The 20564-nt window shown below is 34.9% G+C and overlaps 2 protein-coding genes across 5 annotated transcripts; both read left to right on the top strand.

Annotated features, from left to right (window-relative positions):
- The first annotated feature begins 1529 nt into the window (after positions 1-1529).
- Positions 1530-5415, top strand: LOC107815128 (bifunctional protein FolD 1, mitochondrial). Of its 2 annotated transcripts, none has more exons than XM_016640646.2 (5): positions 1530-1784; positions 2794-3110; positions 3435-3671; positions 4421-4588; positions 4741-5415. In XM_016640646.2, the coding sequence occupies exons 1-5, from the start codon at positions 1616-1618 to the stop codon at positions 4909-4911; spliced, it is 1062 nt and encodes a 353-aa protein (XP_016496132.1). In that variant the 5' UTR covers positions 1530-1615; the 3' UTR covers positions 4912-5415. The 2 variants fall into 2 exon arrangements, with proteins under 2 accessions (XP_016496132.1, XP_016496133.1); XM_016640647.2 differs by having other exon boundaries at positions 1645-1784; positions 2813-3110.
- A 3600-nt stretch (positions 5416-9015) lies between these two features.
- Positions 9016-17076, top strand: LOC107819295 (tRNA dimethylallyltransferase 2). 3 transcript variants are annotated; one of them, XM_016645402.2, is made up of 11 exons: positions 9016-9274; positions 9354-9408; positions 10462-10541; positions 11678-11746; positions 12189-12261; positions 12358-12476; positions 13719-13793; positions 15425-15823; positions 16350-16425; positions 16559-16716; positions 16919-17076. In XM_016645402.2, exons 1-11 carry the CDS (start codon positions 9071-9073, stop codon positions 17030-17032), a joined length of 1422 nt encoding a protein of 473 aa, XP_016500888.1. In that variant the 5' UTR covers positions 9016-9070; the 3' UTR covers positions 17033-17076. The 3 variants fall into 3 exon arrangements, with proteins under 3 accessions (XP_016500888.1, XP_016500881.1, XP_016500895.1); XM_016645395.2 differs by having other exon boundaries at positions 9017-9274; positions 12355-12476; XM_016645409.2 differs by lacking the exons at positions 9016-9274; positions 9354-9408; positions 10462-10541 and adding an exon at positions 11284-11582 and having other exon boundaries at positions 12355-12476.
- Positions 17077-20564: the final 3488 nt, after the last annotated feature.

Raw genomic sequence — 20564 nt, forward strand, 5'->3', positions numbered from 1 at the left:
TGTGCCAATTCTCAGTACTTGTACTGAGTATTGCCATTTGTCTAAGTAATAAGGAGCCCTATTTTCAAGTTGGTTACGTGATAGACCTGTAGGCTTTCGGTGCTTGTGATGTAATTTTGATTTCCTTTGCGTTATGAAAAGTAATGCATGTTTAAGGAAATCAATTGTGCTAAGCTGATAGCATAATGAGATAAATATTATCGTTGAAAGGCATTTGCTAAAAAAGAATTTCGTGATGCTTAATTGTGTGAATGTTAGAGTTAAATGCCAAGAGGTATTGTTATATCAAATATCACCAGTTTCTCAAATTATACATGGGGAACAACTAGATTTTATCATCGTACAACTATTTTTAACTTTCAAATTAAAAAAAATATATAACTACAACAGAATATAATTTACCTACAATTTTACTACAACTTTACTGCAATTTCGTAAGTATATTGTATGTCATGTCTTCTTCTTCTTCTTCTTCTTCTTCTTCTTCTTCTTCTTCTTCTTCTTCTTCTTCTTCTTCTTCTTCTTCTTCTTCTTCTTCTTCTTCTTCTTCTTCCTTCTTCTTCTTCTTCTTCTTCTTCGAGTTTCAATCTAAAATTCAATCAGAACCAAGTCTAATCTTCACCAAGCACCCTCAAAATTGAGATATAAACTCTAAACAATATATCCAATTGTTTGCAACAACATCTAATCCAAACAAATAATGATTTTTGAAAACCCAAATTCGAATTCAGAGCTTTATGATAGATCAGTGTTTGAAACTTCAATTCCTACGACCTGGAGGTTACTTCAATAGGTTGATTGGCAGAAGACAATTTTAGGCTTACCTTATTGAGAGAGAAAACCAGTGAGAAAAAAAAGAAAGAAAAATTGATGAGAGATGCGGCAGTGAGGAACGATGAAAGGAGAGAAAAAAGAAAAAGGATGTAACTAAATCCCCTAATTCAAGGCACTAATAATGGATTGTATATAATTTGTAAGTAATCCTTGTTTAGGATGAGTAATATACAAAACTAAGACAATTTTGATAAATAAGTTTCAAATATTGCATAGGAAGGAAAAAAATCCCATTAAAAAACCTCTTACTACAAAGATAACCTTAATTTAAAGATTAGTAGCCTAATGAAAAAAGGTATTTGGAACTTTTCCTCTATTTCTTTTGACCTTCCTCCAAACCTAATTCATACCATCAAAAGTGTTCATCTTCCACTATATTTTGTTACTGAATTGTAATGACCTCTTCACTACTGAATCTGCTTCCCAACTCGTTCACTTTGGATATGAAAACTTAATTAGGACTCTAAATAAAAATAAGTTTTTTCTTTTGTTGTGCTACCATAACAGATTACCAACTAGATCATATTTAAAACTCTATTGGGATCATATTAACAAACAATGCTCTATTCAAAGTGAAACCACTAATTTTAGGGCTTAGGACCAAATTTGTCAATTTTTTTTTTTTTTTTTTTAGGGACTATATTTGTTGAGGGGTATATATTAATATTAATTAAGAACCAAAATAGTCCAACTTGTAAACATTAAGTACCATTTTGATCATTCTCCCACTAAACCCTTGGCATTCCTTTTCTTCACTCTCTTCTCTCTTCAGTACTGAAAAATGATAGGTATGAGAACGGTAAGAAGAATGATTTCATTATTATCAAGAACGTCTCAGATTCGAAATGGTTCCAGAATTCCTAAGTCGTCTCCACCTCTTGTTTCACTTGACCTCCCCGATGAATGGTCCTCCAATTTTATCCATTCTGATTCTCCTCCTCCAAAATGCTGTAAGCACCTCGATTTTTGAGTTTTCCCCCTATTTCGTTATTCCTAGATTCTTTTTCCTCTCATTTTTTCCTTTTTTTGGGCTCTAAATGTCATGTAGAGAATTAAGCTTTGCAAATTAATTTTTTCGGAGGTTAAATGAAATTCATTTAACTTTTTTTCTCCTTCATTTTTTGCCGTAAAAGTATTCCCTTTGTGAGCCCCAACAGGCTGATTGGATGGTTGTATCTGTGGTTTCATAACGTACTGTTTTGTGTTGTATCGTGTTTTAATATATTGGTTTGATAGATTATAATGTTTGCTCTGGTTTAATAACATGTTTATTGTCTGGTTTGACTGTATCATATTGTATTAGAATAACTGATAAGTTTACCAAGACATCTATGAAAGGAATAATGCACGTGCAAAAGAAGGGGAAAAAATGTAAGATGAAGAAGATTACTCCGTCTCCAACCTAACATTTGCAAATGAAACATAATGAAAGAAAAGAAAATATTGAGGGAAACGAGAATGAATGGTGTATAGTTTTTTTGATAATCGTGGTGCTAGCTTGCCCACACCTCTGACTAATTCCTGGAATACCTGCTATTCCACCAGCAATAGGTACCAGGTAACTCTGTCCACCAAAGCTTGAACAAATGTGAAGCAATTATAGAGAAACCAAATTTTAAAGGAGCATTGGGGTACAAGAACTCTACTATATTCTTAGGAGCAGTCCTTAGGACTCTTCATATCATAATGTCAAACTTAATGTTTCAGATGTGATACTCCCAATCTCATCTTTAGCAGCCTCACAAAGTAAATACTTGTCATATTTTGGGGAATGAAAATTGTTCATGCTACACAACAATGGCTGTTCCGATAACTTTAATACTATAGAATCTTGCTTTCAAATGATCCTTACACTGCCCTTGTCTATGTTTTGCATTTACGTTTTTTCAAGTTTCCTATAATGGAACGAAAAAAGAAACAAAGAAATGTTCTGCTTCTAGTTTAATTTACTTTGAACAGCCGACAATGCAACTGCTAGAATAATTGATGGGATCTCTGAGGCCGAGCAAATTAGATCAAGCATAGCCGTTGAAGTTAGCAGAATGAAGGAGTCAACTGGAAAGGTTCCTGGTTTGGCTGTAGTATTGGTTGGGCAAAGGCAAGACTCTCTTGCCTATGTCCGTAAAAAAATAATGGCCTGCCATGAGGTTGGGTTCAGATTTTCACTTTCTGAACTCCCTGAGAGCTGTACAGAAGAGGAGGTCTGTGATGCATTATCAAATTATAACAAGGATGCATCAATTCACGGTATTCTTGTGCAGCTTCCTTTGCCACAGGTAAATCTTCAACTAAGTAGTAGTATACACTTATCCATGTTATGTGAAAGGCACTGCATAGAAAGCATGGAACTATCAGTTTCCATAAATATTGTTGATTCTTAAACTTGAGCATCTGTTCAGTTATCCTCATTTTCTCCCCAAAGATGTTTACACAGTTGAATAAATGGTTGAAATTCACAATGTTGAATATGAAATCTAGGGGAGATACTAATTTCATCCCTTTAATTACTGTCTGTATATGGTTTTGTCATTATGCTGCCCCTCCAAACAAAAAAAGGTATGTGATATATTTTCTGGCGCTAACAAAAGTTATTGGAACAGCATTTTGACGAGGGAAAGATTCTGAATGTACTAAGCTTAGAAAAAGACGTGGATGGATTTCATCCACTAAACATTGGGAACTTAGCCATTCAGGGTAGAGAGCCATTGTTCATCCCGTGCACTCCGAAAGGCTGCATCCAGTTACTGCTCAGGTCTGATGTCGAAATAGTTGGCAAGAGAGCTGTGGTGATTGGGAGGAGCAACATCGTTGGACTACCTACATTTCTGTTGTTGCAGGTGATACATCTGTCGCACATAGCCGTCAATTTGTTGCACTCGTATAAATCCAACTCTTTACAAATATCTATCCCACACTAAGGTAGTGATTTATGTGTCAATAGCACAACGTATTAGGCATGATGAATAGTTGGGCATTCATTCTGGCATTGTTAGGTTGGAGCATTATTAATACGGTGTATGTGGCCTTGCAATAACTAGAATATATTTTCTTGTTTAAGGCTAATTTAAGTTTATTTCGACTTTCGACTAAAATTAAATGTAGAAGATTGAGAGTTATCCCTCTGTCCTATTTTACGCGACGGTGTTTGATTTGGCACGGAATTTAAGAGAGAAAGACTCTTGAAACTTGTGGTCTAAAACAAGTCATAGATGTTTTATTTCCCTTATCATATCTGCTTTTCCTTTTGGGTTAACTATAATTTCATTATTTTACATTTTTACATTTTTAATTTAATCAGTTTCTATAAGAAGCACTATATTGCCTGTGACAAAATATTGTTAAAGGACAATGAAGAAACAAGTTACTCTACTTGTATAGCAAACATGGGTATTGATTTATTTACGGCATATCTGGTCTTTGGTAACAAGACATTATACTGCATGTCCGGTCTTTGATTAAAAATGAGCCAAATGTTTGATTGTACTGATAATTCTAAGATTATATTTACCCATATCAGTAATCTCTCTGTATTACAGTCTATGCATTTTCTTCTCACCATGTCAAACGATGTGAACATTGTTTGCAGAGGCACCATGCAACAGTAAGTATTGTGCATGCATATTCGGAGAACCCAGAAATGATTACCCGTGAAGCTGATATACTTGTTGCAGCAGCTGGAGTGCCTAATTTAGTCCGCGGTAGCTGGTTAAAGCCTGGAGCAATTGTTCTTGACGTTGGAATAAACCCAATTGAGGTAATTTCTAAAGACCCTTCTTAGTATTGCATGGCAGTTAAAGTAAGATTGGTCGGATTAGGCATAACTCTTCTATCGAAAAAAGAAAATTGATTTAAATAATTGATGTACATGTGAAACAATAAGGTCATTTGTATGTTTAACTGGTGTAGGACCCTGAGAGTGAAAATGGTTACCGTTTGATTGGAGATGTTTGCTTCGAAGAAGCAGTCAAGATAGCTTCTGCAATAACCCCTGTTCCCGGAGGTGTAGGTCCTATGACAGTTGCAATGCTTCTTCAGAATACCCTTGAAGCTGCCAAGCGTGCTCTTCATTTTACTTGATTTAAGGTGGACGAATTCCTAAAAATGTTCTCGCTTATTCCTCTCCATTAGAAATGTGGAGAAGAAATGAATGATAACTAGCCTGAGTTTTACACAACCTCTCCATTGTTGGAGCTATGTCTGGTGGACGAGTCGCTGCCATTAATCAATCCTGACATATTAGGAAGTTCCCAGTTCCCACATCAAGGAAGCAGCAGTACCGAATGAATGTAGCAGCTTCAGTATTCGGGATGACGCGCTGAGATAATGACATTGAAGGCCCAGCGAATAGCGCTAACAAATTGACGTTTGGTTTCCATAATGCAGAAAGTTCTCGTGTATACTGAGTTGCTTCTTCAAGGTTCCTTCCCCCCCCCCCCTCTCCTTATGGTTGACCTTTTAAAAGGTACACAAGCATATGTTTTGTCGGACAGAACTTTTGCAAATGTAAAAGGAAATTTAGAAATGATGCAACATGCATACTGTGAGGTGGATTTGATGGTAAACTTCAAAGGCTTTCTGCAATGTTCTTCCCCTTATTTTCTAGAATTTGATACTTTTTCCTTCAAATTTTTCTAATGTTGCACTATTATTACTTAGTTGTTGTAGTACCTTTTATCATTCGTTATTACCTAGGTAACTATATTTTGGGCGAGATCGACAGTAAGAGTCAAAAATATACTTCTGCTATCAAAAATTGTTTAAAGTTATCCTACGTTTTTTTTCCCCCATCAAAAATACCCCTACCGTCTTACTATTAGATAAATATACCCCCAAGTTAATGGAGAGGCCACATGGTAGTCACTTAAGCTATTTGATCCATCCGGATTAATTTTTACACTGATCTGACCCAATATTTGATACCCACCCTAAAATTAAACCCTTATTCAATCACTTTGAATTCAGAACCTAACTTTTTGGACCTTTCTTCATCTGCTTCGTTTGAGCCTTTTATCTGCAAATGCACTTTGAAGAACTCAAGAAATGAAGGTCAATCTCTATCTACATCATCCATATTGATAAACCCAAGAAAAGAAAGGTTAAATCTCCGTAAGAATAAAAGATACAACCTGTTTATATTTCTTATCACTTAGATCTAGTTATTGTTGACAACTTTTTAGGGTGGTAATGGATGAAGAAGGTGGGTTTCTTTCTCACTATCTATCCAAAAATTCGAAAACAAACCATATAACAATAAGAAGAAGAAATCAACAGATATTCAGTACGATAATTTAATTGCTGATTTTTTTTGAAGTAATATTACGAGGAATGTACGGTGTAAGCTTGTGCAACAATTAGAATTCGGGCAACATGTGGAGAAGAAGAGGTTAGATTTGAGAATAATTTAGAGTAAAAATAATGAGAGTGATACAGTAGCACTGAATTATTTGAAAGGGTAATGCCAAGGAATCCAAGTTCAACTACTTATGGAGGTTGATTGGAAGATATTATAGAGTTCTTTGGTAGTAGGATATATGAAGCCTATGCAGCTAAAAGATGTGAAGGTATGGTTATGTTTGTCTGGATTGAAGACTTAGAACTTGGGGAAGCGGTAGCTCGGGATGTTGAATAGGGGTTTAATTTTTGGGAAAAAGGCTAAAATTGTCCCTATACTATCGAAAATTAGTCACGTTTATATCCGTTTCTACTTTCAGTCCAAATATACACCTGCCATTAAGAAAGTAGACAAAATCGTCTCTAACCCTAACGGCTGTCCATGACTCAACAACTAAAATGACACGGTGGACTCCATGTCACTATTTATTTTCCATTTGTAATAATAAATAACTAAACCCACTAAAATTAGTCTTCTTCTCTAACAACATACCACCGTTGCTGCAGATTCAAGGTTCTTGTCCTGCTCCACAAAATTATTTCATAAATTCCCATCATTACCGGTCAGTGACCGAACCACCACTCCAGCCGTCTTCTGCCACGAAAATACCCCATATTCTCTCCACCTGGAAAATCATTAGCAGTCACTCATCGGAAAATACCCTCCAAAAGCTTCACTAGAAACCATTAGATCTAGAAAAAAGAAATCCTCCATAAAAATTCATTTACCAGTGACCTCATGTTTCTCTTTAAAAACCCATTTAGTAGGGTTAGGACGATTTTGTTTACTTTCTTTACGGCAGGTGTATATTTGGACCGAAAGTAGAAACATGTATAAACGTGACTAATTTTCGATAGTATAGAGATAATTTTGGCCTTTTTCCCTTAACTTTTAGTGTGGATATTTGGTATCAAGTCGAGTTAGTGTTAAAATAAACCCGATGGACTAAATGGCTTAAGTGGATGCCACATGGCCTCTTCGTTAATTTGGGGTTATATTTGTTTAATAGTAAGACGGTAAGGATATTTTTGCTCGATTAGTATAACGGAGGGTAACTTTAAAGAATTTTCGATAATATATTTTTGATCCTTTTCCGTGGCAAATAATATACGTAAAAAATTAGTAGTAACGAAGGTGTACATAAATAAACTAATCAAATATATAAATAAATCCTTTGCACTAGTTTGAAAATGTACTTAAAAAATTTCGATTTCGATTACATAGTACTAGGGGTGACAAATGGGCCGGTTGGGTTGAATTTGAGCGGATCAAGAGGGGTTAGGTCAATAAATGGGTCATTGCCCAATCCAGCCCAAAAGTGTATTTGGGTCAAGATGGGCTAAACAATGGGTCATAACCCAACCCGCCCAACTTGACCCATATTTTAGAACCATGCTCATCTTGCATAAAAAACACCTTTCACTTTAAAATATGTAAGTTGACATATATTATATGGGTGGGGATGGGTGGATGGTGCAGAAAAACGAAAAAATATAAAACACAAAACAGAAAATTGAAATTATTAAAAAAAAGTAAAAAAAAAATTGAAGGGTTTTGCCCGCGAGGTGGGGGGTGGGGGGTGGGGTGGTGCATAAAAATAAAAAAAAATAAAAAATTGAAAATAAAAAAAAAGTAAATTTTTTTAGGAGGTTTGCGTCGGGGGGTGGGAAGATAGGGGTAGGGTGGGTGGGTGGTGCAGAAAAATAAAAAAACAAAAAATTAAAAATACAAAAAAAAAGTGAATTTTTTTAAGGGTTTTGCGCGGGGGAGGGGTGGGGGGTTAGGGGAGGGTGAATGGCGCAAAAAAACAAAAAAACAGAAAATTGAAAATACAAAAAAAAAAGTATAATTTTTTTGGGGTTTTTTTTGGGGGGGAGGGGTAGAGGTAGGGTGGGTGAGTGGCGTAGAAAAACGAAAGAACAGAAAATTTAAAATACAAAATAAAATAAATAAATAAAATTGGGGCAACTAAAAAAATTTCTAGATAAGTTGGGTTGAGATCCTTTGTTTTGGGTGAGTTTCATGGGTTGTATTTGAGTTGTTAAATGGGTCAGAATGGGCTATAAAAAATAATGGGTTAACTTGGGCTCAACCCAAACTGACTCATCAGTTAAAATATTTGTAGCCCAACCCATTAATCTCTGAGCTAGTTGGGCGGGTTAGATGGGTTGGGCTCAAATTGCCACCCCTACATAATACACACCCAATAATTTCTTTCGATTCAATTAAATGGTGCTTGCAAGTTGCAAACATGTCATTTCGGAGGGCCTTATTTTGCATTCATCTCAAATCACATTGAAAACATGTTACTTGGAATATTAAAAGTTTGACATTTCTACGTATGAAATTTCATCTTAATGTTCAAGAATATCTCAATCAAAACAATATAGTGGCGTTTATCTGAGCAAAGTTTTAACAAAATGAAGTTACTTTTGTAAATAGTGTTTCTTTCAAAAATTTGATTCTTTTATAAAAAATTACAATTTTTATCTCAAGTTGACGAATTGTTGAGATATTTTTCATACTAAAATTTCAACTTACAAACACTCTTAAAAGACTAGTACAATTTTGAAAACAAATTTCAGCTTTCATCAAAAAATTTCTCCAAATAAATCAAAGAACTTTTTCCAAATGGCTTCTAAAATTAGGATGGTAGGACTTAGGAGTGAAAATGGTTAGTAAAACACATGAAAACCAAATTTTAGAAACAATATGGACTATAGTTGCAACCACAAAACATTGAGATGCTAAACTACTTATTGCCAAAAAGAAAATGACCCAAAGTGACAAAAGCTTGTATTATTACTTCGTTACTGAAACAGCAACCAATAGAGAAGCGCGTCAATGGAAAGTGGTGAAGAACATGAACAGAAAATGCAAAACCCTAACAATGGAACAACAATGGGTGAGATAAACCTGATCCCCACATCAAATTCAAAGCCAAAAGTGGTAGTAATAATGGGAGCAACAGGTTCTGGAAAATCAAAACTTGCTATTGACTTGGCTTCACACTTCCCTATTGAAATCATCAACGCTGATTCTATGCAGGTATATAGCTCTTTATATACTCTTACAAGTTCAATAATTTTTGTATAATACTTTTATTTCTGCTATTTCTTTTGGATAGGTTTACAGTGGATTGGATGTTCTGACCAACAAGGTGACTCCCCGAGAGCAAAAAGGTGATTTCTTGCTCTGTTTTGTGTAGTATACTTCTTCAGTTATTTAGTTTTATGTGCTGGTGTTTGACTGTACATGAACAACTTGTTTGGATGGTTGTTCCCATTGTATGGTATTGTATTGTTATCCCAAAACAATGTTTGTTTTGATTGTTTCATTAAAATTGGTTGTATTGTATTGTATTGTATTGTATTGTTAAATGTAAAATCACATTTTTTGAAACAACCAATTTAGTGTGGTGTGATTGTTTCCTATTTTTCTTTCCAATTATGCCCTAACTTATTAATCCATAATTCTATTTTACCCTTTAACTTTTTTTTCTATTTTAACTCCAAATCTCCAACCTATAACCTACTTTATTTGTTTCCAAAACTTCTGCCGCCAACGTTAAAGGTATTTTGCCATCTTCTGTTTGATTTTTTCTCCTAATTTGCTTTTAACTCAATCTAATTAGTTGTGTTCCTTTGTTTTGCCTTCTTCTGTCTCGCTCCTTTGTTCTGCTTTCTTAAGGTGTTTTGCCTTCTTCTGTTTAGTTTTTTAAAATTATTTTTATGCATATTTTTTGATAAATTTAATATTTAAACAATTGAGGGTATTTTAGTAAACTTATCAGTTACAGTATAGTACGATACAGTCAAACCAAACAGCAAAATATTATTTAACAATAACAAACAATACAATCTATCCAAACATTGTATTCATAAAACGATACGATACAATACAATACATTATAAAACAATAAGGAACAATGATCCAAACAGAGTGGAAGTTTAAAAAAGAAAAGAGACAACTCACACGAGTAAAATATATACTACATAGTATAGCAAGGTAACCTCTAGTCTTCAACTTGCCATGTCAATACCTATAAATATGTTATTAATGGTAAAATACAAATAATATTTAAGAGTTTTCAGATGTCTTTTTGGAGCGGACCAAAAAAGAAAGATGTCCAATAAAATGGACTAATATAAAATGGAATGCCGTACTATTTTGATGTGTAACTTTGTGCATATAGAATCAAGTATCTACATTTTGATTTTGGGTTGTTGTGACAGGTGTACCTCATCATCTTCTTGGTACTATCAGCCCTAGTGTTGAATTTACTGCAAAGGATTTTCGTGACTCAGCTATCCCTGTGAGGCCTCTTTTCCCGGTGATCTCAATCTTATGTATATCAGGGATTACACAAGAAAAAAAAATATACAGGTCTATTAGAATGTCCCTGGGCATTGGATGATGTAGTTCTGATATTCTAAGTCACCATCAAAGCTGCATCTTCAATAATGGCTCTAATGATTTTGTCTTTGTTGGAAATGGGTAAATAAGGTGTTACCTTTTGCCTAAATGGAAACTAAGAACCTATTAGCGCTTGAAGTTTCTTCTGAGGTTCGATAACCTCTTGAAGCCTCTAGTCTGGGCACTAGGATGGTCAGTTATTATTTGTTCTATCGAAGGTTCTTCATATAAGCCTCTTAGTTTACCTTAGTTTACCCAGAAGTGTGAACTCTACGGTATAGAATGCTGTAATAATAGTTATGCATGGGACACTTTTTCAAGTATTGCAAAAAGAAGGGCACACTGCTTTTTTCAACAGGGAGGCTATAATTGTTGTCAGGTCAGACAGAGGCCTAATCTGTAAGCTGGTCCACTTAGTGAACTCCTAAAATCTTGGGAATACCTTTCTTTAATCTTCTTTTGGGATAAGGTGACTATAACTTTTTTAATTAATTATAGCAAACAATTAGTTATAAACTTATTGCACATATTTCTTCTAGTATAGAGTGAATCTCAATTGTAAAATCTCAATTGTATGAGTATACTCCAATTTTCTGACTAATTAGATAATGAAGAATCTTCTTTTAAATCACTAAGTTTGGTGTGTTGAGGGGTGGTGGTGGCGGCATTGATGAATGGGATATCTACATCTATTTGCATGTACTGAGGGTTTCTGTGTCTATCCTTTGACTCCTGATATTTTGTGAAAACTGTGAAAAGAATGGATGCAGTCAATCCCCTCCTCTCCACAGTTGAAAACTTGAAACCTCTATTCAATGACCAGCAACTCTGGAGCAACGAACTTTGGTTGCTTTTGTCACTAGGCGATGTACCTAACCTGTCTTTCCCTGTAGCAATATTGATTAGTGTCTTTCAGCCATCTTCTATAGGAAAATTTGAAGTAAGCTCTTGAAAGTTGAAACGTTATATCCATCAACAATCATATCTATCCACTCTTTCTACTAATCTGGTTTCTTATTTTATTTGTAATTTCAGATCATAAATGAGATATGGTCCCGCAATAGGTTGCCAGTTATAGTTGGAGGAACAAATTATTATATTCAGGTACTTTTTGGCTCTTCTCCACTCTCCATTTTTTTGCTTGTGTGCATGTCGTCCGTCATAATAGAAATTTCCGAAGACACTGGGACCAAAATGACATGATTATAGAAGTTGTCTACCTCAATAGTCTGATTATTCAGAAAATTACTTTTCTCCTGAATGGTTCACAAGGTCAGTTAGAGAGTTAGTTTTGCTGGGTGCTGCCCTTAACTCTTAGTAGCATCCTTCTTCTTAAATTATGAGCTGTTCCAAAATCAGCAATAGACTTGCGCATCTACTTTTATTTTATCTGTTTGAGGCTAGCACCTAAATCTGTTGGTTTCTCTTTCACTCGTGACCATTCTGTTTTTCTATTTAACTAAATTCTGTTTTTCAGTTCTTCTGAAAGTCTTCCTAGCTGGGGTTGTTAGTCATCTTTTTCTTGATTTGATTTGTTTGCATTCAGGCTCTTGCGAGTCCATTCCTTCTTGATGAATCTGTTGAAGATTCAGAATCAAATTGCTTAAGCGACTCTCAAGGTAAGCAATCAGTTCTGTCTTTGTTTTTTTGGTCAAAATTTATTTATTCAAGACCAAAGAATTGTAGGTATTATTATCTTCCTTTCTCTGCAGAAGATGAACAGCCTGATCTTGAAGTTGAATTTACGGACAAGGAACATGATTGTGCTTACAACCGTCTTAAACATATTGATCCAGCTGCAGCTGTCAGAATTCATCCAAATAATGATAGAAAGGTGAGGTGATGTTTGGCTTCATATCATTTCTGTTTCTTTGCATGATGCAATCAGCTGAAAACCTTTCGGCTGGAGGTGACTATTTACAATGAATTGTATTGTTTATTCTAAGATGTAACAACTACAATGACATTGATTTAACAGTTAACACAAATTGCTCTTTTATTCAAAGATGTCACAGCTATAATGATTTTAGTTGAGACATTATATTGGTCAGTTTGATTGTGCATGTTGCTTCAAGTTGCAAGCTGCGGATCCACTTGTTAATATGTCATTCTTCATCTATCACTTACCTTGAGCCGAGGGTCTCTCGGAAACAGCCTCTCCACTCCTTCGGGGTAGGGGTAAGGTCTGCGTACACTCTACCCTCCCCAGACCCCACTTGGTGGGATTTTACTGGGTTGTTGTTGTTGTTGTTGTCATCTATCACTTACCTAGCTTTTCCTCAAAGTTATTTGCCATTGTTAAATGTGTTCGTAGTTCATAGCTAAGTTGCTCCGACACGGCAGTTTAGGTGCCGCACCCGTGTCGAAACGACATTAGTATGGGTGTAGATATGGGATCCGTACCGGATATGGTCAAACAATTTGGGTACTTTGACCACGATGGACGGAAAAATTCGAAACGAGATACAATTTGATTCCCGAAATCAGAACCAAAACTAGGGTAAGTTTGAAGAAAATAGCATACCTTATCTAGGAAATCAATCATTTACCTATCTATAACCTGAGAATAAAAAAAAGAAAACTACAATTTACAGTATTCCACAAAATTTCTCATAATTTAGAGATATTTCTATATTTTTATTCTTTTGATTATTTTTAGCCGGATCCCCGCACCCGTGTCCGTACTAGGATTCGTATCCCCGAATCTTAGAATTTACATCTTGAAGGATCCGACCTCTAGATCCGCATCCGTGTTGGACACCCGCACCCGTGTCCGAGCAACTTAGGTTCATAGGACTGAGTTAATTTGTAATAAGAGTTGTTTGTTCTTGAATTCACCTTGAGCATTTCTTGTGATTTCTGGTCTCTGACACTACATATTCAGAGTTGTTATGTCAATGCTTCTTTGGTTTGAGCAGATGATTATTAGGGGTAGAATTGTTAAAATAATTGCTTTTATCCTACACAAGATATAATTTCTGAGGTGGAATGTGATGTAACGATGCTTTATACAGACTTGTGATTCCTATCTATTGCTAGAGGTTTCAATTGATGTATCTGTTGCCATAAGCTGCAGATCAACCAATACCTGAATCTGTATGCACGATTTGGTGTTATTCCAAGCAAACTTCTTCAGGAGAGAACCGTAGAGGTGCATTCTTCTTGTTCACTCATTTATTGTTTTAACATAATTTTCCATAAAGTTAACTGTGTTAATTTCTAATGATAGTAAGATTTGGATTTTGGAAATAGTTGGCGACTACATGATGAAATCAGATTGTTCCCTTTACGATGCTCTTGAGAAAATATTTGCATTGAAGTCTTTCTACAGAAAAAAGGGAATTTGGTGCAGGGAACTTAAATATCTATGGAGATATATGCATCAGTCCATCATATTGGATTCCCTGTCTATCAACCGTCTTTCAAGCGGCTGATAGATCTTTTCCTTCACTTTGCTAAAGCTCAAATTTTTGTCAGTTTAAGATTCTCTTGCTTTTACATTCTTCCGTTCTTCCATCTGTTTATTTTGATACTACTGGAAATCGTTGCAACGCCATGTTTGATGTAAGATAAAACTAGTAGTTGGTACACTAGAATGGTCGAAAGAGATTCCATTTATACTTAATAAGCAGAAACATGAAATCGATTTTAGATTAATTATCGAAACGAAAAGAGATAAGTTAGGAAGATTCACTCTTAATGGCTGTAGGAGGATAATCCACATTATTAACTCAGAGAAAATGCACAAACTAGTGTAGGACATTTACATATGCCCAGTCATCTGTCAAAAGAATTCTTGAGAAATCTGGACAGGCACAATTTTTTTTGTTTTTTGATGAAGTAATAATAGATTTCATTGCTGGCATCAAGAAGATGCATAATAATACAAAAGTTATGGAAGCAAAGAAGACACTGTTAGCTCAATTACAAAAAGACTATTCTAGTACCAGAGAGCTAACGAAGTTCAAAAAGTTGTCAGGAGAATCTAAGGGGGAAAGGTAATGCCAACTATAAAGATACAAAAGACATCTAGCCTTGAGGGAATGATTTGGAGTTGATAAACCTTCAAAACATCTGTTGTTCCTTTCTGACCATATACACCAAAAAATACTCGCAGGAATCATCTTCCAGATTGGCCTGATGGCCTTACCAACTCTCCAGTTACACCAGCACTCAAAGGCCTCTTTAGTGGTATGTGGCATTACCCAGTTAATACCAAAAATGCACAAAAACATATTCCATAAGTCAGCAGCAACTGTACAGTGTAAAAATAGATAGTTGTTAGATTCAAGTTTCTGTTGGCACATGTAACATCTATTGATCATCTGGAAGCCTCTTTTCTTAAGATTGTCTTGTGTGAGGCATGCTTCATAGAGGGCTGTCCAGCTGAAACATTTGATCTTTGTTGGGAGATTAGTCTTCCATATCAACTTCCATGGCCAGTCATCAATAATGTCATTAGAAGCATATGAGTTTGCATAGCCTGCTTTCACTGAGTATTTACCATCAACACTGCTCCACTTTAACTTATCTGCTGCCTGGGCATTCATCATGTGGCTTTCTAGTCTGGAAAGCAAGTCTGTCACTTCTTCAATTTCCCAGTCTTGTAGGTTCCTTCTGAAAAGCATGTCCCAAGTGTTGTTTGCCCAATTCTGAGATACAGAGGACAGGCACAATTTATTTATCAAGGACATTTAGATAGTAGCTATAGGCTGTTGGATTTGTGATGTGAATTGCCATAGCATGCCTCTTCATGTTATTTTGTTGCTTGTGGCAGGGCAGAACTGGGGTCGAGTTGATAATTCAAGATATGATTTCTGCTTCTTATGCGTGAATGCATCTCTTTCCACTATGGATCCATTTGTCAATAAAAGAGTTGATCACATGGTTGATGCTGGTCTACTTGTGGAAGTTGGTGACATCTATACACTAGATGCAGACTATACAAAGGGCTTGAGGCAGGCCATCGGTGTTAGGGAATTTGAGTTATTTCTTCGACGTCACATACTGGAACATCAAAAAGCCTGTGGTGAATCTTACCTTCAGGCACTAAATGATCAGACATTGAGGCAGAATATACATCATATCATGGATTCCCCTGACAACAATGAACAGAAAGCTCTTTTAATTGAAGCAATTGAAAATGTCAAACTGAACACACGAAGACTTGTACGGCGTCAAGTAAGTACTGTTCCCTTCTAAAGTAGCTAGTTGTATGTTTAAACAAGGTATAACCAAGTAAGAAATGTTTGTGTGCAGAACATTCGGTTTTTCAAGTCTGCCTTCATGGGGTGGGCAAGTGTTCAGTTCTTGCAAAACCGGATGTAATTGAACTGTACATCGAATTTGGTTAAACTCTCTGATCAAAGGTGCAGAATTTGGTTGATTTGTGTAGGACACGAAGTTCTTGAAACCAATTGCTGATGTTTTATACTCTAGGAATAAATATACATGACATATAAACAATATCTGGAAGATATATAGCTTATCAAAGTTCATAAAAAGATGCAGAGCATGAACTCCTAATGCTCTTCCCCTTCATTAGTGACAGAGGAGCCTTCTTAATCTGAACTTCGTTATTTGATATTAAAATGAGGAAGTACTTGCAAGTTTTCTTGCTTTCGGTGCACTAGTTGTTACTGATCCTGAGATTCTTTGAGTTAGACCTTTTGGAAATGCCTATTGCTGATTGTCTGATTGTTCTCAGAGGAGAAGGCTTAATCGGCTGCAGATGCTATTTGGATGGAACATACATTATGTTGATGCTACAAAGTCCATAATAAGTATGTGATTCGGCTTTAAACTTAAATGAAATTTCACATCAATTTCAAAGTCCTTTCTTCTTAGAAGGTATATTGTCCTGATTTTGGCTGTACTTGCAAGTAATATCTGAATTAATTGGCATGTTTTACACAGGTGGCTCTGATGGTGTATGGGCAGTGGAAGTGGTCGAACCCTCTGCGAGAATAATCAAATCCTTTCTCACTGGGGAATGCAGCACAGAGAATAGCAGCAATGCTTCTGAAGAAATGAGGTTGATGCAAAAGGATATCTGGACTCGGCATGTATGCGAGGTTAGTGTCAGCTGCTTCATTCCTTCCGCCCCCCTTTTCCGACTCCCCTCAAATAATAGGAAATGAAAAGGGAAGGGTTAAAAGTAAAAATGAAGATAAAACCGATGTATCCAACTATTGGTAATTTGGTGATAGCTACCAATCATGCAACATTTATATAGTTGTCCTGATATATGTGCGTATTATTTTGGTTGCTTGTCAGGCATGTGGGAATAAGGTCCTCAGAGGTGCGCATGAATGGGAACAACACAGGCAGGGCCGTGGCCATCGAAAACGAGTTTCTCGGCTTAAAAAATCTGGAAACTTGTGCTCGTGAAGCTATATGGATACCTCCCCCGCTTCAACCACAGTTAGTTACTTTTTAACTGCCATGTGAAGTATTGTCATATTTTTTTTTTTCACATGTGTTAGTTTCGTTGTCAAAAATGGTTGCACTCATTTTGCTCAGTCTGTAATTTACTGAACAGTTTTTCAGTCAAGTTAAATGAAGCAGTTTATTCGATTGTCTTGCAGAAAAAAATTAATTCTCAGTGTTGCTTTTGTTCTTTTGTGCTCTAATTAGACTGGCTCCAGGATTTGCTTATAATCTTCTTTATTGGAGAGGGTTTAGACTATTTTCTGCAGCACAATTTTTCTTACAGCCATTCCAGATACATGTCTATGCTGCATACACTATGCAGAAACTAAGGGGTTGTTTGGTTACCAGGTGTGATGGACAAGGATATCCCATGGGATTAGCTATCTCATCTTCTATATGGGATAGGTAATCCCACCACCATTTGGGTATAAAATTTATCCCATCACTAGCTAATACCTATAACCAAACATTGAATAAATACAATCCCATATTCTATGCCGTATCCCGATAACCAAACGACCCCCAAGTGTTAACGGTGGTTGAATAATAGAAGAGCACACGTGTTTAATCAACAACTTGCATCATTAGTGTGGTAAATCAGTTGGCAACAAAATAGGTGGTTTAGTTAATTTTCAAATGAGTTACAGGCTTACAGCTTCTGCTGTTGCGCAGAGTTTTTTTTTTGGGTTCCCATTAGACAATAGTATTCTTTGTGGTCCGACTAAATTTGAATTCGTGTTGGAGAGTTTCATATTGGGGGTTAAAGCTCTCTAATTAACAAAGACGACTTCATACATGGGGCTTGAACTTGAAATCTCTGATAAAGATGGAGTACTTACCATTTCACAACTAATCCCTTGTTGGTAGCGAGAAGAGTGGTTGAATTCTATAACATAGCTGACAATATCATTCATACATCTGTTAGATGCAATCAATGAATAATACAATAACAATTACTCTGTTTTCTCTAATCAATGATAGGAAGAAGGGCTTCGCTAGTTTACCTAAGAATCTAGTTATTTAGTCAGTTTATAACCGTCTTTTTCGATTGATGGAAAAGGCTACACCCTAAAATAGACAAACACAAAATGATTAAATTTTTCACCTCTTCTATCTTATTTCACATTAAAGAAATTGATTCAGCTAAATGAAAAAAAAAAAAAGGAAAAGCAAATTACCAATTATAGGACCAAAGAAGCTGTGGCAAGGTCTTCAATTACATTGTCATTTGTCAGTTTACCCTTTTACTATAGCTGTGGTGGCTCAGAAATGGCAGGGGCTAGTGGAATCCAAGCAAGGCTGATGCAACTTTATTTTAGTGGACTGTTTGTATGCACGACTGGATGTCCGACAACAGATTCGATTTGTTTGGACATGGGCCTCTTTTGCTGTTTCTTGATTCTAATGTTAAAATCTGATATCAAGATTTAGCTACCACATTCTCAAATTTATTTTAAAGATTAAAATCTATTTGAACATTATTTTTAAAATATATTTTACTTTTTTTTTTTTGAAAAAAACATGAAACGTGACTTATACTCATAAGTTCTAATCAGAGATACCAAACTAGCTAATCATGTATATGCAGAACCTTTATCGATGTCATTCATTATCATTATCACAAATCATAGTCCTGAACATAGATAAGTTTGGCACAAAATTATCATTTATATAATAAATTACATAATACACTATCCTAAAACAATAACCTGATATTTTAATAGCAACTGCTATTAACACGATTACTAGCTACTATAATTCGTCAAATTGTAATAATATTACAAGATCCATCAGTTAAAAAAAATTATTTAGCTGGTGGATTAGTTAGGTCATAATAGATGGACTTTTTTTAAAAAATATAAAGTTTGGGGTAATTTTTGAAATTGTTAAAAACCCCAACTGTACTATTTTGAGCCAAAAACAGGTATAGAGTTATTTTGGGATTTGAAACTTTTGTTTTCAAAATCTGTCAACATGTGGATAAAATTTATAAACAAACATGTTTTACCAAAATTTTTGAAAAAAATTGCAAAAATCTATGGCCAGATGGTGCTTAATCATTTGATAGAGCAAAAGCATTTGGATTTTTACCACCTCCAATAAAAGATTTAAAATTCATTTTCAAAGAACTAGTTTCACCAAGTAATGCTGATTTTTTTTTTAAAGAATAGCTTTTCTGTCTATAAATGCTCGAGCCATATTTTTAACCGGGGTAATAAAAGAAATGGGGCGGGTCTAATAATAGGACGAGTAATATTATCAATATTTGTTGTCTGACCCAAAGAGCCATGTGGCCAAGTAAAAAGATGCCTACAAGTTAAAATCGTAGCCAACAACTTTTACCGTTAAATTGAAAGGTAATTTTAGTATAAAAATAACGATGAGAGTATTTGAGGACCAAAAGATAAATGGAGGATAATTTTAAACTATCTACCAAACAATATGAGTAATTTTGACCTTTTTCTGTAAAACAAATATCAAAGTTTGAAAAAGAAAGTAAGAACTTCTGATGGAATTTATTTCCAACTTTTCGTTCATTAGAGAGAAAATTGGTCACTAGGGATTTTTCCAGTATTGATGAACCATGGTCCATAGAGCATGTCGAATATCTTTTGGGATTTGCTCCTTCAATATTTACATTTAGGGCCCGTTTGGCCAAAAAAAGTTTTTTTTTTCGAATTATCGTTTGGCCATAAAAATCTCAAATTTTCACTTGAAGTTGAATTTAAGAATTTTTTGGAATTTGAAAAACTACAAAAAGCTATTTTTTAAAAATTTCACTTCAAAGCACTCACAAAAATTCAAAAACTCAAATTGCATATATATATATATATATATATATATATATATATATATCCAAAAGTTTTTATTTCCAAAAAATATATATATTGATTTTTTTTAAACCCTTTTTCGGAATTTCACAATTCTTATGTCCAAACACCCACTTAGTTTAATCAAGGGGATATAAATAGAATAAGATTTACTTTTATTATACGGTCAGATGTTCTCTTTCTTGTACTAACGTTACTATAACATACTGGAATACACGCATATGATACTGAAAATCTAATTTCGAGCATAATAAAGAACATGATAAATCTCTATAGTGTATAACCTTTTAATAATTCAACAACATACCAATTATTTGAAAGAAAAGCCTAAGGTCACATTCCTTAAATTAAGTGATGTTATGTCAATGATTTCCATATCAAAACTCAATCGTAAATTAGATAGCACAAAGAAGGGCCATAGGGAAAAATCCAGTAAATGAACATGGCATGCTCAACTTAAAGCAAAAGAAAAAAATGAGGACTAAATAAAAAGAGTATCTTTCAATTTAGCCCCATTTGTCCATAATTTTTTTTTCAAAAATATGTTTGCCCATGAAATTTTATAAGTTTTTGGAAAATTTTCGAAAATGAGTTTTTCAAAAAAAATTCAGAATTATATTTTCTCCACTCACAAAATTGCAATATTGTTTTTAAGTGAA

This window comes from Nicotiana tabacum, chromosome 18 (assembly GCF_000715075.1).
Source record: "Nicotiana tabacum cultivar K326 chromosome 18, ASM71507v2, whole genome shotgun sequence".
In the NCBI taxonomy this organism is placed as follows: Eukaryota; Viridiplantae; Streptophyta; class Magnoliopsida; order Solanales; family Solanaceae; genus Nicotiana; species Nicotiana tabacum.

What these genes read in the sequence shown, in the direction of transcription:
- LOC107815128 (XM_016640646.2), top strand. Translation starts at nt 1,616, where the DNA reads ATGATAGGTATGAGAACGGTAAGAAGAATGATTTCATTATTATCAAGA. An exon ending in TGCAGCTTCCTTTGCCACAG is followed by an intron (nt 3,111 to 3,434) that starts GTAAATCTTCAA and finishes TTATTGGAACAG; the next exon opens with CATTTTGACGAGGGAAAGAT. An exon ending in CTACATTTCTGTTGTTGCAG is followed by an intron (nt 3,672 to 4,420) that starts GTGATACATCTG and finishes CATTGTTTGCAG; the next exon opens with AGGCACCATGCAACAGTAAG.
- LOC107819295 (XM_016645395.2), top strand. Translation starts at nt 9,071, where the DNA reads ATGGAAAGTGGTGAAGAACATGAACAGAAAATGCAAAACCCTAACAAT. An exon ending in TTCGTGACTCAGCTATCCCT is followed by an intron (nt 10,542 to 11,677) that starts GTGAGGCCTCTT and finishes TTGTAATTTCAG; the next exon opens with ATCATAAATGAGATATGGTC. An exon ending in ATCCAAATAATGATAGAAAG is followed by an intron (nt 12,477 to 13,718) that starts GTGAGGTGATGT and finishes CATAAGCTGCAG; the next exon opens with ATCAACCAATACCTGAATCT.